Here is a 14,879-nt window from a genome sequence, read left to right as displayed (position 1 = left end):
ACAGCACTGTATCAAAATCAAAGCTGGTCTGTAAAAGAAACTAGAAGTTTAAAAAGTTTGTTGCTTTTCTTTTCATCAATTTTTCACCACTGTGTGTTGGTTCTTCCACAAGTCCTGATATTTCTGCAAACGAGAAATTCTGCTGTTTCAAGAAGTGGAAACTACAAAATGAATTGCAGCATAATTCAGGTTCAAAAAGACCTCAGGAGGTCTCCAGTCCAGTCCCATAGCAGCTCAGAGCTCAGGCCAGACCAGGCTGCTCAGTGCCTCACCCAGTCAGGGCTTGAAAAACTCCAAGGACAGACACTACTCAAACTCTCCAGGCAAGTTGTGCCCTGCCTCACAATCCTTATGCAGGTAACATGTTCCATGTATCCAGTGTGAACTTCTTTCAGTTTAGGCCTGCAGTGCATCACTGTGAAGAGTCTGGCTGTGTCTTCTAGGTAACACCAAGCGCCTCCACAGCCCCACCTCTGCCCTAGGCTGAACAAGCCCAGCTCCCTCTTCATCTCCTCAGAATCAAGTGCCTTTGATTATCTCAACAGCCTCCACTGAACAGACCAAGTATCTGTCTTGTTCCAGAAGGCCCAAAACTGGATGTAGTATTCCAAACACTTACGTGCTCTTCAAGTACACTTCTACACTGCCTTTTTTTTTTTTTTTTTTTTTAAAATACAAAATCTATTTGAGACCTCTATGACTCAAGCTATCTTTGCAGATAGGAGGCATGGGGGCATTAAAGGAGAACAGAAGTTGAAGCAAATGTTTTGAAACACTTCAAAAAACAAGCTAACAATGATTAATGTAGCAACTTTACACACACTTCCTCTATACTTATGGAAACCATGGAGATTTTGCCAGCGATATAAAGAAAAAAAAAAAAAAATCTCCATTTCATAGTACTGAAAATAGCTTTAAAATCCTTGCAGTTCATATTTGGCAGTAAAATGAGTGAAAAATCCTTGAAAACATAATGTTTGAGGGCACTACTATGAGGATGTAACAGTTATGTTCTAACTTACCTTAGGAGCATAGTTACTTAAAAGCTTTTCTGACATTGCTAAGAGACAGCACTCCAGTGTTTCCCTAAGACTTTGGTTGATGACAAGTCTTGAACCAGTCACATTTTTATCTGCAACATTTACTGCAAAGTTAGTGAAAATATCCATTTCATCAAATGTTGTCTGCAGATACAGCTCTTCAACATCCCAAAAACTGTTTTCTTCTTTCCCCTGTAAGTGCTGCACACTTAAAGAGGAGACATTGGTTTTACTTTAGCAGCCAGTATATGACATAGAAGCCTTTAAAGCTATTAATTAAATGCAAGAAATAAACAAAAACAAAATCAAATACTTTAACACCTTACATTCCCTAACTTGCTTAATCTTTAATCTCTGAGATTACTTTCACCGTGGAACAGATACAACTTTATCTCTGTCTTAAGAAACCATAATGGAAAACAATGTTTGAACATACACTGTAATTTCTACTGCAGTTCACATTCCAGCATCTGTTTATGTTAAGATGGCTGATGTCAACCTACTGTAGATAACTGGAACACATATTCATAAAAACCCTGAAAATAATAGCTTTAAATTCTACACATAAAAGTCTGCTCTTTCATTACAAGTTACATACACTTTAATTTCATTAAGACAAAACTGGATATTGTCCAGGAACTTTATCAGTGAAAGATGTAATAGCCTTCACAAAATGACTCCAAGGAACTCAAGGAGCTTGTGACTGAGGCCAGATACGTAGGTGGAGTAGCACGAGGACATGTGGGAAGTAATCACCTAACCTTTACAGATTTTCTGATCATGAGAATTCCTAAGATATATGTCTTCCTCTAGAATGGAAGGTTATATATGTTCATGATTGTTAACACATTTTTATAAAGTTAAAAATTATTTGAAAAAATATAACAGTAATACCTAATGGAGTTATGTGTAAAGAACCAAATATTTAGCTGTGTTGGTGAAGAGAGAAATTATTCCTTGTAAGATATTTTGCACAGTACCTGAAGCTTTGACTTTGTTGGCAAGAGATTATTTCAACATCTGTTTACAGCATCTTATAAATTCAAAAGCTTTATTATGATTTATAAATACGTTGTGCATAAAGACGAAATAACTCAAGGAACTAATGCATTTTTCATTGCCTCTGCTTGCTTAAGTATTTACAGAAATTGATTTAAAAACTTACCATTTAGCATCATTTTGGAAAAACGTCATGGCAGCTCTACTGTTCTTCATTGTAAGGCTCACAAGAATTTTTTGTAATGTAAGATGAGGGAAATCACTAGAAAAAAAAAAAAAGAAAAGAAAATTCTGCATTTTCATCAAATCAGAGATGTTCTTGCAATCCTGAAGAGTGCACAAACACTAACCAGATTCACTGCATACTTTCAAAGAAGCTTAAGCTTTCACTTAAAACTTCTAACACATACTTTGTACATCTGCTACACTATGGACAGTTGACTGTATTATGCCCCTGAGACGATATCCTCCAGCAAGTATAAATACTCCTCAAACTCTTCTAACGCATTACCTTCACACAATTCTGCACATCCACTTTTCCCTGGACATTCTTCTGCATTAAAAAATGAACTTACATACACAAATATGCCACAGAGGCTTTACCTGCAGAGCACAGGAGGCAATTCCGAACATTCTTCTATTTCTTCCTCCAAATTGCAAGGAAGTACCCATTTCATTATTGCATCCCTTAAGACAGAATCCAAATTTCTTTCACAGCTATTCTGTTCCAATCCTACATCCAAATTTTCTGGCACTGAATAAGCAGACATCACTAATGCTAAGCAACATACTGCAGAACTGCAACAGAAGAAGAATGTGGCATTTTTGAGAAAAAAAAAACAACACAAAACAAGATGGTATTTCTTGATTAGCACTCTAGAGCAAAGTCAGTATTTCTGCATGTCTGGAGAGTATCAAGTGCACAAATAACTTAATAAGCATGCATACTAGAAAACTCCTTTATTACAACTTGTATTTTCAAAAATCATGTTTTCATGTTACAGGTCTATTGTAAAGACTGTTTCAGGACAATGATTTCAGAATCCAAATATATTTAGAAGATACTTTTTAACTTTAAAAAAAAAAAATCAACCACATCTCTTCCAATTAGATTTTATATTTTTAGGCAGATTTAATATTTAAAGATGCTTGACTCCCCTGTTCCATCTCTGCTTTTAGACTATGTATGTATTTATATCAGTTTCAAATGCTTAAAACACCAATGTAGATAGTTCTCAACAACAATTGCACCACAACAACAACATTTTGAATAATTGAGTGATTTTGGTTATATAGTAAAAAGCAATGTGAATCAGACACAAAATATTATTGCTTCTCATTTTACCTTGAAGGCTTGCATGCCGGTCCTGAAAATATCTTCCAGAGTTCTTTATCTGTCACAACAAGATTCCCTTGAATCATAGCTCCAAGTAATCCAAAGATCTCTGTTTCAATTTGCTGAAAACTTATACTACGAATAGTAAGAGACCAAATCTTTGACCATGTCCTCTGGAGCTCTATCTTGTGGGTGCTCTTCAAATCAGTTTTCTGATTTTGGCACAAAGCTACCTCTGTAAGACACTTCAGCACATAGGGAGTCCTTTCTCCTCGTCGCTGATGAGGCAGTAACTGGTGCAGGATACTGAGCAGCGGAGGTAGCTCACAGTTAGGAAAACTCATGGGATATTTTGATAGTAATCGAGCTGTAATCTGTAACCTTAGAAACACAATGTGAAGCATGTAGTGTGAAACATGAAAATGTGTCTTCAAAAGTAAATGAATAATGTATTCTTTGATTGTCATTACATTTTCCAGCAGTTCTACAGCTTTTACTTTTAGTGTCTGCCTGTCTAGCCTTACTATCAATAAAAGTTTCTTACAAGCTGACTTCTCTGGTTTCTGACCATGAGGTAGGAACATTTCAGACAAGAACATTACTTTTGCCCTTCTGCTGGATTAACCTGTCACGCACTCTGATCCAGGAAGTGACTTCAAGGGTGAAACATACATAAAAATGACATCCATACAGATAAGAAAAATAAAATTCATCAAATGAACAAAATTTTAAGCTGGAATGATGAGTTTTGGAAGAGTCTTGCTCGTAGCAATGAATGCAACTCTACAGTACTCAACAGTATTTCTTGGAGACTGCTACCTCTTTCTACTCAGAATGGTGTGCTGACCTTCAGTCAGATCCTAAACAGTCACTTTGTCTCAACACTGAGCAATGAATAATGCACACCCACTACCTTGGCTCAGAGCCCAATTCACATGCAGCTACACTGTTCTAATATCTTGTACAGCAATTGCCAAGAAAAGACAAAAAGAAAGGGAGGAACAGTAATAGCAAAACCATTCATTGTAACCTATTGAATATTTAAAAAATGAACTTCCTTGAGCTTAGGACTAGAGTTGTTAAGCTCTGGAAAAACCTAGCCATTGTCTTTTAACAACCTCCTGACTTCCTCCAATGCTCTCTGCTACAGCTTCCTTCTCCCATGGCAGCCAACAGAAGAATATGTGAACCTCCACCTCCATTTTAGATGGCTCTCATGTCAACCATAATTCCTCTTTACTGGTGTACCAGCTAAGAAACCAGGCACTGCACTTTAAGAGTTTTTAGGCAACGTATTAAAGCAAACTGTATAAACTAGCTTAGAATAGCCAAACTGTTCATGGTTGCTGTTCAATTACACAGTCAGCTTAAGGCAGTAAATCTCAACTTCATTCCCTAATCCTCATGGGCTGTACGACACATACAACATGTACTTAAAGACTGGTATAAAAGATAGGTAAAAAAAAATAAGAGGCATTAATACTTTATATATTGTAATGCAATTTAACAGACCGCATTTGTAATTTCTTAGGAAACCAAAAATACCAAGTTTTTAAAGCCAGACTACCAGAACCACTACTCATTACTTTCCAACAACTAATCTGAAAGCACAGAGTACCCAGGAAAACAATGTAGGGATGTTATTACCAAGGTACGACATGAAAATCCTTCTGTGATCTTTGCAGGTTGTCCCGAATTACCTCCCAGCCGAGCTCAATCCTCCTGCGCTTGCTGGGTAGTGCATCACCACCTGACTGTGTAACGGTGGACAACTGGGTAATTTCCAGAACTTTGGTATCCTCTGTAAACACCTTCATGAAGAGCAATTAAGTACACAAATTAAAGAAGGTATTTACAGGAAAATTGAACTGTCAAATTGAACCAGTCTTTTTTTTTTTTTTTTTTACCAGGTTTAAAAACTCCATTAGTATTATATATTATTATTTAATATAATTGAACTTATACTTACATTCTAATAAGCAACACTAGTGAAATCTAGTACAAATTAGGAATTCAATCACTTATAAACTGCACAAAGGCTATAAACTAACACACCAAAAAGTACTAATACTTCAGTAAATGATTTTGAGGAATTGTTGAAAGCTTTAAAAAAGCATTACTTTAAAAAAGCAAAATTTATGACATAAGTATATACATCATATTCAGTTAAAAATATGTTACCTGATGACAAATATCAGCCATTAACTCAATCAAACTTTCCTTTACAGCAACAGAACGTGAGCCTGAAGAATACTTTCCTCTACTACCTATCATATTTATTTCATTCACCAGCAGATCAAACAGGTTATGTAGAATACTTTGCCACTTTGCTGAGTTACATGCACCTGCACATGCAAAAACAATGAAAAGATAACAACATATGTGCCATCCACTTGATACAATATATAAGCCTACCTACAGGATACAAAATACAGCCAAAATCTCTGTAGAGCATACAAACCTTGCCAACAAATGCAGACTGACAGAAAAACCCTTATAATGTGGAATGAAGTAAAAAAGTGAAAGGAAGTTAAAAGATAATTTAATCACTGTGTAAAGTAATAAGCACAGAGAAGAATTTTGAAATATACAATTATTTGCCTAACTGGAAGGAGTAAAACTACATGCAATGAGTAAGTTTGGAGTAACTATAAATCCTTTGCCGATTGTAGTCAGAAGGAACCACCTCCAAAAAAAGCGTTGCTGTCACTGCAATAGGCCACGACAGGCAAACACAAATTACTGAGTGATGTTCTCTGACCAGTGTTATACACTAAGTCAGACTTACTCAAACTACAGCAGTCATTTCCTAATAGTCATGAACATATTAGAATGCATATGGCAATCTAAACTCCATTTAAGCTAACATTCTTCTTATCTAAAGACTTCAGGCTTTACTTAGTAATTAGTATAACCTCCTTGTGAGAACAATCAAACTTTACAGGACTTAATATAATTGATATCCTCTTTGTGTATGCAGTTCAAAAACTCATTTTCAGTGAAATCTACAGTAGAAAACCGCTGGAAAGCCATCATCTTTTCCATTAATATTCACAAGACTCAGTAACAGAATTCAGAAAGTTAGCACTATAATTTGAGCAATCACATACAGAGAGCTTTTAATTGTACCTTTTTCCTGAGACTTTGCACCCTTTGGATGATGAATATGAACTTGGAGAAGAAATAAATCAATTATTGATTCCTTCAACGAATCTTTTGGCCTATATTGAGTCCATATATAAAGCACTGTAGGCAAAATTTCTTCCCCAATTTTACAAATCCGTTTGCGACAGTTTACAGCAAATGTATTAAAGAAGACATTCATTGCTGCAATAATGTGATCCAGGCCTGCAGTATTTCTCTCCTGCCTGCAATACAAACCAAACATTCCAACTTCAGAAGAAATAGTCACATTTCTTTTCAAGACAATTGTTAAAAAGTAAATACTAGCATGCAGTTCTATTCTGAATGTTATTTGCCCAGCAAATGTGAAAGTTATGAGTGAGGAGTTTATTAGAACAGCACTCTAAGACAGAACAAGGAAATAAATCTGAAGGATTATTTGCTTTTACTCAAGGTTAATCCCAAATACTTCAAATAGATATTATCTAAAATCAGGAATTAGCATAACAAACAAGCACTTGCAACGTACCTCACATACTGCATTGCTGTTGAAAAAAAGCTGAACACATCAGATCTCAACTCATCAGTTTGGAAGCAATATCCCCTCATCAGTGTGTGAATTATTCTGGCCACCAAGACTCTATTCATCTTCCCAGAAGGTGTGAGGTAAAATTTTCCATACAGTATCAGCAGATCTACACATACATGATGTGGATATGTCACAAATACACAATTATGTACAGATACATATATATTTAAGAGTACATAAAACGCTTGAAACAAAATATTACATTAAATATATAGAAGTCATCATTTTCAATTCAGCTGTGTGTCATTATTCACTGAAGTTAACCAGGAGGGAAAAAAAAAAAAGCAACAAAGGAGAAACCATATGTAGTCTTCTGCACTGAGAGTAAAGTTAGATTCATTCTGAGCTGGAATGCAACCTGCTTTGTGGCTACAGCCACACAGCCAACTTCCCTTAACTACTACATTCTCCTAGTCTACATGGACTGCTCAGCCTGGTGGGCTCCATTTGTTGTGAAATGCACAATAACAGCTCTCTGAAACAACTTACAGTTACATACATGCTCACAAAGAATTTGGTGTAGCAGAAACAGACAAACAGATTAGAACAGTTAGTGCTTAGGCTCCCCATATTTCCATTAGATAGAGCACAGATCGTTCTCTCCAGTCACCAGAACCACGCATCTATGCTTTGCACTCATTTAAGAAGGTTCCTGAGGGAAAGGCCTCTTCCAAAAATGTTTGTTTTCTTCTCTCTTGGCTGATTTAAGTATCCCTACCCACCTCTTTTATCAGCATCCTGCAAATAACAGCAGCACATTACCAATCCAGCCATTATCATCAGTTTAATACGTCAAATGCACACGCTGATTACTATTTGATTTATGCCACCCACAAGTGACAGGATAGTATCCACTGTGAAGATCCAGAAGAAAGAAAGGTCAGTCCCATGATCTCAGCAGCTATTCTGGCAGGACACCTTAGATGAACAAGTACCCACTTCTCGGGCCTTCTCTAAGAAAAAAAATATAGGTAGAATGATCTTCTGGTAATCCCAGCTGCAGTGACTGCTTTGCTCACGGTTATGCTCTGAGCTCCTACAACCTTTGTGATGCAGAATGACCAACTTCCACAACATTTTCCAGTGAAGGGGTTACCACTGGGACCTTCTGTCATGATCTGGCCCCATACTTCCATCACCCTTGAGTGAACTTCAAGAGTCTGTTAGTTTATTCACTAGAGTGACTATCATCTAGAAGAGCCTGACAACCCCCAACTCTACTGGTGAGCAGGTTGTCACAGTTTGGAGTGACTGAGCTCTCGACAGACAGATAAGATCCAGACCTCTGAGGAATTCTCTTAAAATTTCTTTTAAATACACTGTTTGGCTGACATTGATAACTTCATCCAAAATTTTGATTCTTAGATTCCTGAACTGTGGAGAAGCCAGCTCAGGACAATTATAAAGGCTAGTGTTCCATTGTCATGCAGGCCTGGGTAAATTTATGGGCAACTTGGCTCCTTCAGGACTCCTAAAGCCACCTTCACTGGGGCAGTATGAACTCTGGCCTCCTATTCAAAAGGGATACAAACACATTCTTCCCTAGCAGGCATAAGGCTGTTTGCAGACTCAGGTGACTCTCTGTATCATGTAATCAGATCATATCCCTGCATTACTGTGCTGCATCTAATGAAATTATGCAGAGCCTTAGCACCAGCTGTCTGTTTGCCTTTTTCTGCTGCACCAAATTCTTTGTCAATGTGTATGTAACTCACAACAGTAGAATCCATTTCTCTTCTCTGCCTTCTTTGTTATCTGTCTACAACACTATAGGCTTATTCTCTCATGCCCTATCTGCCTGTCTTCAGTTCTAACCATCTCAAGTCCTTACTTGCAGCTTGCCAGCCCCTTTGTCTTCTCCCACTACCTCAATGGCTCCTAGCCTTAGGTAGCTTCCACGTACAGTTCCAGCTTCTCTTTCAACTTCCAATTCTACTTCCATGGCCGAACGGTACCTACTTCTTTAATTTCTCAGATCCCACTCTCAGTCTTTCCAGTTTTCCAATCACATCTACCACCCAGAACTGCTCTAGATCAGTCTCTTTGCTTCGTCAGCCTCATGCAGGACTTTTTGCCTCTTTTCACTCCCAGTATCACTAGACTCTTTTTCTGAATCCTTTGCAAGTTTACTTTCATTTTAGAGTTAAGCAACTCTCTTCAAGATACCAAACAGAGTATTTTCTCATAAAACACTTCTTAAAAATCAAACTAACTCCAAAGCACAACACCATGCAAAGATAGTATCTTTATGCTTTGCTTCTACACTTCCATCAGAACTACGCATGCAACATTCAACAAACTGGACTGAAGAACTTCTGATATCTTTTTCCTCCCACCAAATCACTGTGCTATTACATAAACAAATGTAAACAGTTAAAAGAAGAAAACCAACTCTGTCCCAGCTGAAACCAGGACAAAAATGCACATACTTCTCCGTGCTAAATAAATTAACTTCTAAGAAAGTCAAATTCAACCCTCTGAAAAGTGGAAAACTATGTTTGAATTTTCAGTCATGGTTCAGGTTGCATGCTGTGTCTTTACTCCATCTATTTTTGTCTGTGTAAACGTGGGACTTCTTAGTCTTTTCTTTATATGCAGCATATAACGTATGTGCTTATAACAAGAGTGAATCAATGGTTTTTTAAGATCTTCTATGAATGAACAAAGCTAGGATAAAAAACAGTAGTGCATTAACTGTAACAAAAATCTACCAGTCAGTACCCAATAACTTTAAATAACTGCACACCAACACCAGTGTTACAGTGGCTACCTCCAGCACACACTTTCCATGGATTCTTTACACCTGATAAATTCTTTATACATGTTAAGCCCTGTGGAGAACATGCACATGCAGCTACATGTTTCAGCAAGCAATAGACAAACATAATTTAATAAAGGTTTGTGTAGTACTTCACACAACAGGGTGTTGCAGGAAAAGTATCAAGCAATTAAAATGCCCCTAAGCATACTTATGTACTAGGAAAAGACACTCCTAGTGAAACCTGAAAATATTACCTGGCCATTGCTGCTGGGATATCTCACACCAGTACTTCCTTACTGACAGGATATCCTTTAGGAGTATACTACTACAGTCAGATCCATAAGCAGCACAACTTGCTGGATCTTTTATAATATGCACGACATAGTTCAGAAGTTCCTGACATTCCAGTCTGGGTCCTCCTATGTAGAAAAAAAACCATGAGACTCCAATTAACTCACAGCATGCCAAATAAATCTGGAATTATTTAAATGTAAAATGAACATAACGGACTTTACTTAAAACTACGGTTCAGAAACACTATTGTTAGGAATCATCTTATTGTTTCTAAGAATGAAAACAGTTATGTGAGAGGAGATAATATATCACTGATAAGCACACTGAATTACAGTCAAAAAGGAGAGAGAAGGAGCACAGAGAACAGATACACATGAAGATATTTAAATCATAAACTTCTGGGAATGACCAGGATGAACTCCACTCTGGTAACTTACCTTGAGTAAAACATGAAAGGTTAAAGCAAAGCATTGAAACAAAACAATAATTATAAATGAATATTTACTACTTACTTCGATTAGCACGCCTGATGAAATATTTGACTAAACTGCCAATCTCCTGCATCCTTTTTTGTTTGGAAGTCTGGGTTGAAGCAGATGCATTTGGTTTTGTCAATCTGAGGTTTTCCATTTCCTTCTGGAAATATTTCTTCAGAACACTTCAAAAAAACAAAGAGATATGGATCAAAGAACTGGAAATTTACGACTCGAGTAAAACAAGCCGAAGTTTTAAACCAGAACATCAGTGCTTAACCTTTTCATAGAATCATAAAGGTTGGAAACGACCAAGACCATCTAATCCAGTGTATGGGAACTACTGAGTCACGACCTCAACCTCTGACTGATCACCTGAGGCAAGCAATGAGTCAGCCCTGGGAGCACAGCTGAAGGCAATTCACCTCTGCTACCAGAAGGGGTGGAGCCTTGCTCCACCTCTCCCAGACCCCACTTAAGAGCTGACTACCACTAAGAAAAGATCTTGTTTGGAGATTGCTTCTCTTGGAGTCTTCTCAGTGAACCCAGAATAGGGGTAAGCTTTCCATCCATTCTTTTTTAGCATGATAACTTGTTTAGCCTACCTTTCTTATATATTTCTTAATTATAACATCCATATATTCATTATTATAAACCCTCTCTGCTGACCTTATAGTACACCTAAAGCAGATTATTTCAAGGGTGGGTCTCTACAAACTTCACAGCACAAGTTCCTTCATTCATAAGCCACAGTCCTTCTATTGTGTCTTGAAGAATTCAGCAACACAAAAAATTTTCACAAGCAATATACATATGTACTATAAATTGCAAACTAGATGCACAAAATAATTTTCAATAAACAAGAACAATCCATTTTTTCAAGAACAATGGCCATCTAGTTAACAATCAATTTTCTTAGCAGTTAGGACTACTGCATCTTTCATGCAAGCTAAATACTGCGCAAAGCCATTTAATGAATTTTTAGTTGTTCTTACATTTTCTTCCTCTAGAAGCTGATATGAGTTGTTACTCCTTCACAAACTGAAAAGAAGCCTGAAGCCATTTGCAGAAAGGTAAGCACTGAATCAAGTCTGATAAACAAACTAGTGATGTGCCAGAGAGCTGTAACCACCCACAAACTGAAAAAGCTGTGCTTTCCTCCAAACAAGAAAGAAAACTACCTGAACACAGCATCCCAGTTGAGTTGGTTTCCTCTCCTAGAATCGGAATTCCGATCCAGCTGGAGAACTGTTTCAGGATCACGGAGGAGTCGCTTGAAATTTTCAATTTCATTCTGAGAAAGTATATCAAGGAAAAAAATACTTATTAATGACTCCCCTCCTTAGCTTAGACATACATACCAGAAGAACGATTGTTACCCTTCGTTCTGTAGCTCTCTCATTTTCAAGGCGACGACAACACATAAGCAGATCATGCAATGCAAGACTCATGGTTCACTTTAACAACCGTACCTGTAGATGGAGGGGAAAAAAAAAAACAAAAACAAAAAAAAAACAGTAAGACCTTTTCTAATATACTATCAGACCTAATTCTGACAGTTAAAAAATTGGGAATACAATATATTGAACAACTATAGTGTTGCTTCATTCCTCTGTGGGCTAGTCTTATGGGTCACAAGACTGGAGGCCAGAATCTGATGTTAAGAATTGTCAATTTTCACAGAAAAAGCCCTAGACAGTAACAGCAAAGATTGCTTTCGCATCCCTCTGATTTCCTTTCTTCCTACGAGTAATAACAGAGCAGAGAGTTGACCAGATAATATTGAGTGAAATACCATTGGCACCATGATTAGAATGACAGAGACAATCAAACAGCACTGATTTATTTATTTTTTTTTTTCAGCAGCTAGTTGTTACCAAAAGTACTCTTAACATCATGCTGCTGAGAGACGGTAGCACCACGAAAACTCACTCTCTTCCCCTCTAATATCCTTCATGTTCTTGGGTATGCACTAGCATACCAACTAGCTCTTTTGGGCTCCTCACACCAAAGGATGCCTGAGTACCAATCACATGGGGAAACAACTTTTTTCCTTTTATGACTACTCAAAGTATGCACCATCTCCTTTAAAAGAGATGGCATTTGCTTGACTTTGCATTTCTGCTTTCCAGAAGATTATGCTGATACAGATCAGGAAATGGAACCATATACAGTTTTCATGCTTCTCCTTTAGGTGATACTGGACATATGCTGCTGAGGATGCAATAAGACACACGATGCATACCACTGCCTACTGAATACTGAGGTGGGAATACAGAAATACCCATTTAGACAAATAAGGCAATTATAATAGCAGTCAGATCTGTTGTATTTATCTTCCTCTGCTTCAGCCACCAGCCGGGAATAAGGCTGTTCAGAAAGACATGGTGACAACTGGGAACAAACGAATAGCTTGGATTGGAAGAGACTTTAAAGATTACTGAGCTCCAACTTGCTTCCTGAGCTAAAGGCTCAGACCGTGATGCAATACTGTAGATGGGACCTCACAAAGGCAGAGCAGAAGGGGACAGCCCTCTCCCTGCTGCCACCCCTCTGTTGATATAGTCTAGGATGCTGGTAGTCTTCTGGGCTGCATGTGCACACTGCTGGCATGAGCCCAGCTTTTCGTACCTCAGGACCCCTTAGTCTTTCTCCAGAGGGCTGCTTTCAGCGTATTCTTCTCCTTGTCTGTATGCATGCATATTCAAGATTGCAAATGCAACACTTGGCCTTGTACAACCTCATGAGTTGTCATGGGCTCACTTTTCAAACTTGTGTAGGTCCTCTGGGTGGCATCCCTCCCTCCTTTCAGGCTAACTGCATCACTCAGTTTGGTGTCATCAGCAAACTGCTGAGGGTGCATTGCATCCCATCATCTAAGTCATTGATAAACATGTTAAAGGGCAGCGGTCCCAAGACACCAACCATGGCTGGTCTCCACCTGGACATAGGGCTGCTGACCACAACCCACTGGCTGTGTCCATCCAACCAACTCTATCCACTGAATGCTCCAGCCTTCAAACCCATATTTCTCGCATTCAGAGATAAAGATGTGGTGCGGGACCACATCAATGCACAAGCTGAGATAGACGACATCAGTTGCCTTCCTTTATCCACCGTTGCTGTCACTCCATCACAGAAGGCCACCAGATTGGTGAGGCACCATCTGCTCTCGGGAAGCCGTGCCTTCTCCACTCATTGGCTCCTCAACGTGAGTAGAAAGCAGCAAGTAACTTTTAGAACATGAACGGCTTCTAAAACATCGAGAGGCTGTGCCATAGGAACAACAGCAAAGCATCTCTAAGCCTGAATCCCCGCACTGCTCTTCCTGCTGTCACTCCTCCAGGCACACCAGCGTGGCTACCAAAGCCACTCGAAAACACAGCCAAACGCCCTGCAGCTGTTCACTGCTCCCAGTAACCTCAACCGCCGTTCCCTCCACCAAGGGCTCCACCACAGAATGGCCAGGGTTGGAAGGGACCTCAAGGATCATGAAGCTCCAAACCCTCTGCCACATGCAGGGCCACCAACCTCCACATTTAATACCAGACCAGGCTGCCCAGCATCCCATCCAACCTGGCCTTGAACACCTCCAGGGACGGGGCATCTACAACCTCTCCGGGCAGCCTGTTCCAGCACCTCACCACTCTCTCTGGAAAGAATTTCCCCCTGACATCCAACCTCAATCTTCCCTCCCTCAACTTAAAACCATTTCCCCTTGTCCTGCTGTCATCTACCCTTTCAAAGAGTTGATTCCCTTCCTGTTTGTAGGCTCCCTTTAGGTACTGAAAGGCTGCAATGAGGTCACCCTGCAGCCCTCTTTTCTCCAGGCTGAACAAACCAGCTCCCTCAGCCTGTCTTCATAGGAGAGGTGCTCCAGTCCCCTGATCATCTTCTTGACCCTCCTCTGGACCCTCTCAGACAGCTCCCTGTTTTTTTGTACTGGGGGCTCCAGACCTGGACACAGTACTGCAGATGGGGCCTCACAAAAGCAGAGTAGAGGGGGACAATCACCTCCCTGTCCCTGCTGGCCACCCCTCTTCTGATGGAGCCCACCTAGGGCTCCACCAAGCCCCACACCACGCGCGGGGCCCGCCGCCCTCCCGCGCCCCCCGCCGTGCGTGCCCCTCACCTCGGGGCGGGGATTGAGGGCCGCGGGGCACCTCGCGCGCAACGTCCGCTCCGGGCTCCGCCGCACAGCGCCGGGAGCGGCGTGCGAGGCGAGCGGGCGGACCTGGAAGCGGATACTCGGGCCGCGGCGGGT

At 39.6% G+C, this 14,879-nt stretch overlaps 1 protein-coding gene across 3 annotated transcripts in view; it reads right to left on the bottom strand.

The window, feature by feature from the left end:
- The window catches only part of ATM (ATM serine/threonine kinase), a 58,971-nt gene extending 44,117 nt beyond the window's left edge, over positions 1-14,854 (bottom strand). For all 3 annotated transcript variants that reach the window (XM_052670887.1, XM_052670888.1, XM_052670889.1), the window contains exons 1-13: positions 14,748-14,854; positions 11,995-12,087; positions 11,797-11,909; positions 10,655-10,800; positions 10,103-10,267; positions 7,028-7,193; positions 6,505-6,743; positions 5,557-5,720; positions 5,023-5,186; positions 3,385-3,756; positions 2,643-2,837; positions 2,206-2,301; positions 1,023-1,248 (exon numbers count right to left, since the gene is read on the bottom strand). In XM_052670887.1, the coding sequence (XP_052526847.1) occupies positions 1,023-1,248; positions 2,206-2,301; positions 2,643-2,837; positions 3,385-3,756; positions 5,023-5,186; positions 5,557-5,720; positions 6,505-6,743; positions 7,028-7,193; positions 10,103-10,267; positions 10,655-10,800; positions 11,797-11,909; positions 11,995-12,066 (2,118 nt within the window). In that variant the 5' untranslated portion in view covers positions 12,067-12,087; positions 14,748-14,854. The remainder of the gene's footprint in view (positions 1-1,022; positions 1,249-2,205; positions 2,302-2,642; positions 2,838-3,384; positions 3,757-5,022; positions 5,187-5,556; positions 5,721-6,504; positions 6,744-7,027; positions 7,194-10,102; positions 10,268-10,654; positions 10,801-11,796; positions 11,910-11,994; positions 12,088-14,747) is intronic.
- Between the last annotated feature and the right edge of the window lie 25 nt (positions 14,855-14,879).

This window comes from Tympanuchus pallidicinctus, unplaced genomic scaffold, assembly GCF_026119805.1.
Source record: "Tympanuchus pallidicinctus isolate F22 unplaced genomic scaffold, pur_lepc_1.0 scaffold11, whole genome shotgun sequence".
Lineage (NCBI taxonomy): Eukaryota > Metazoa > Chordata > Aves > Galliformes > Phasianidae > Tympanuchus > Tympanuchus pallidicinctus.
The sequence above is the reverse complement of the archived record's forward strand: the minus strand, read 5'-3'. Positions and strand labels throughout refer to the sequence as shown.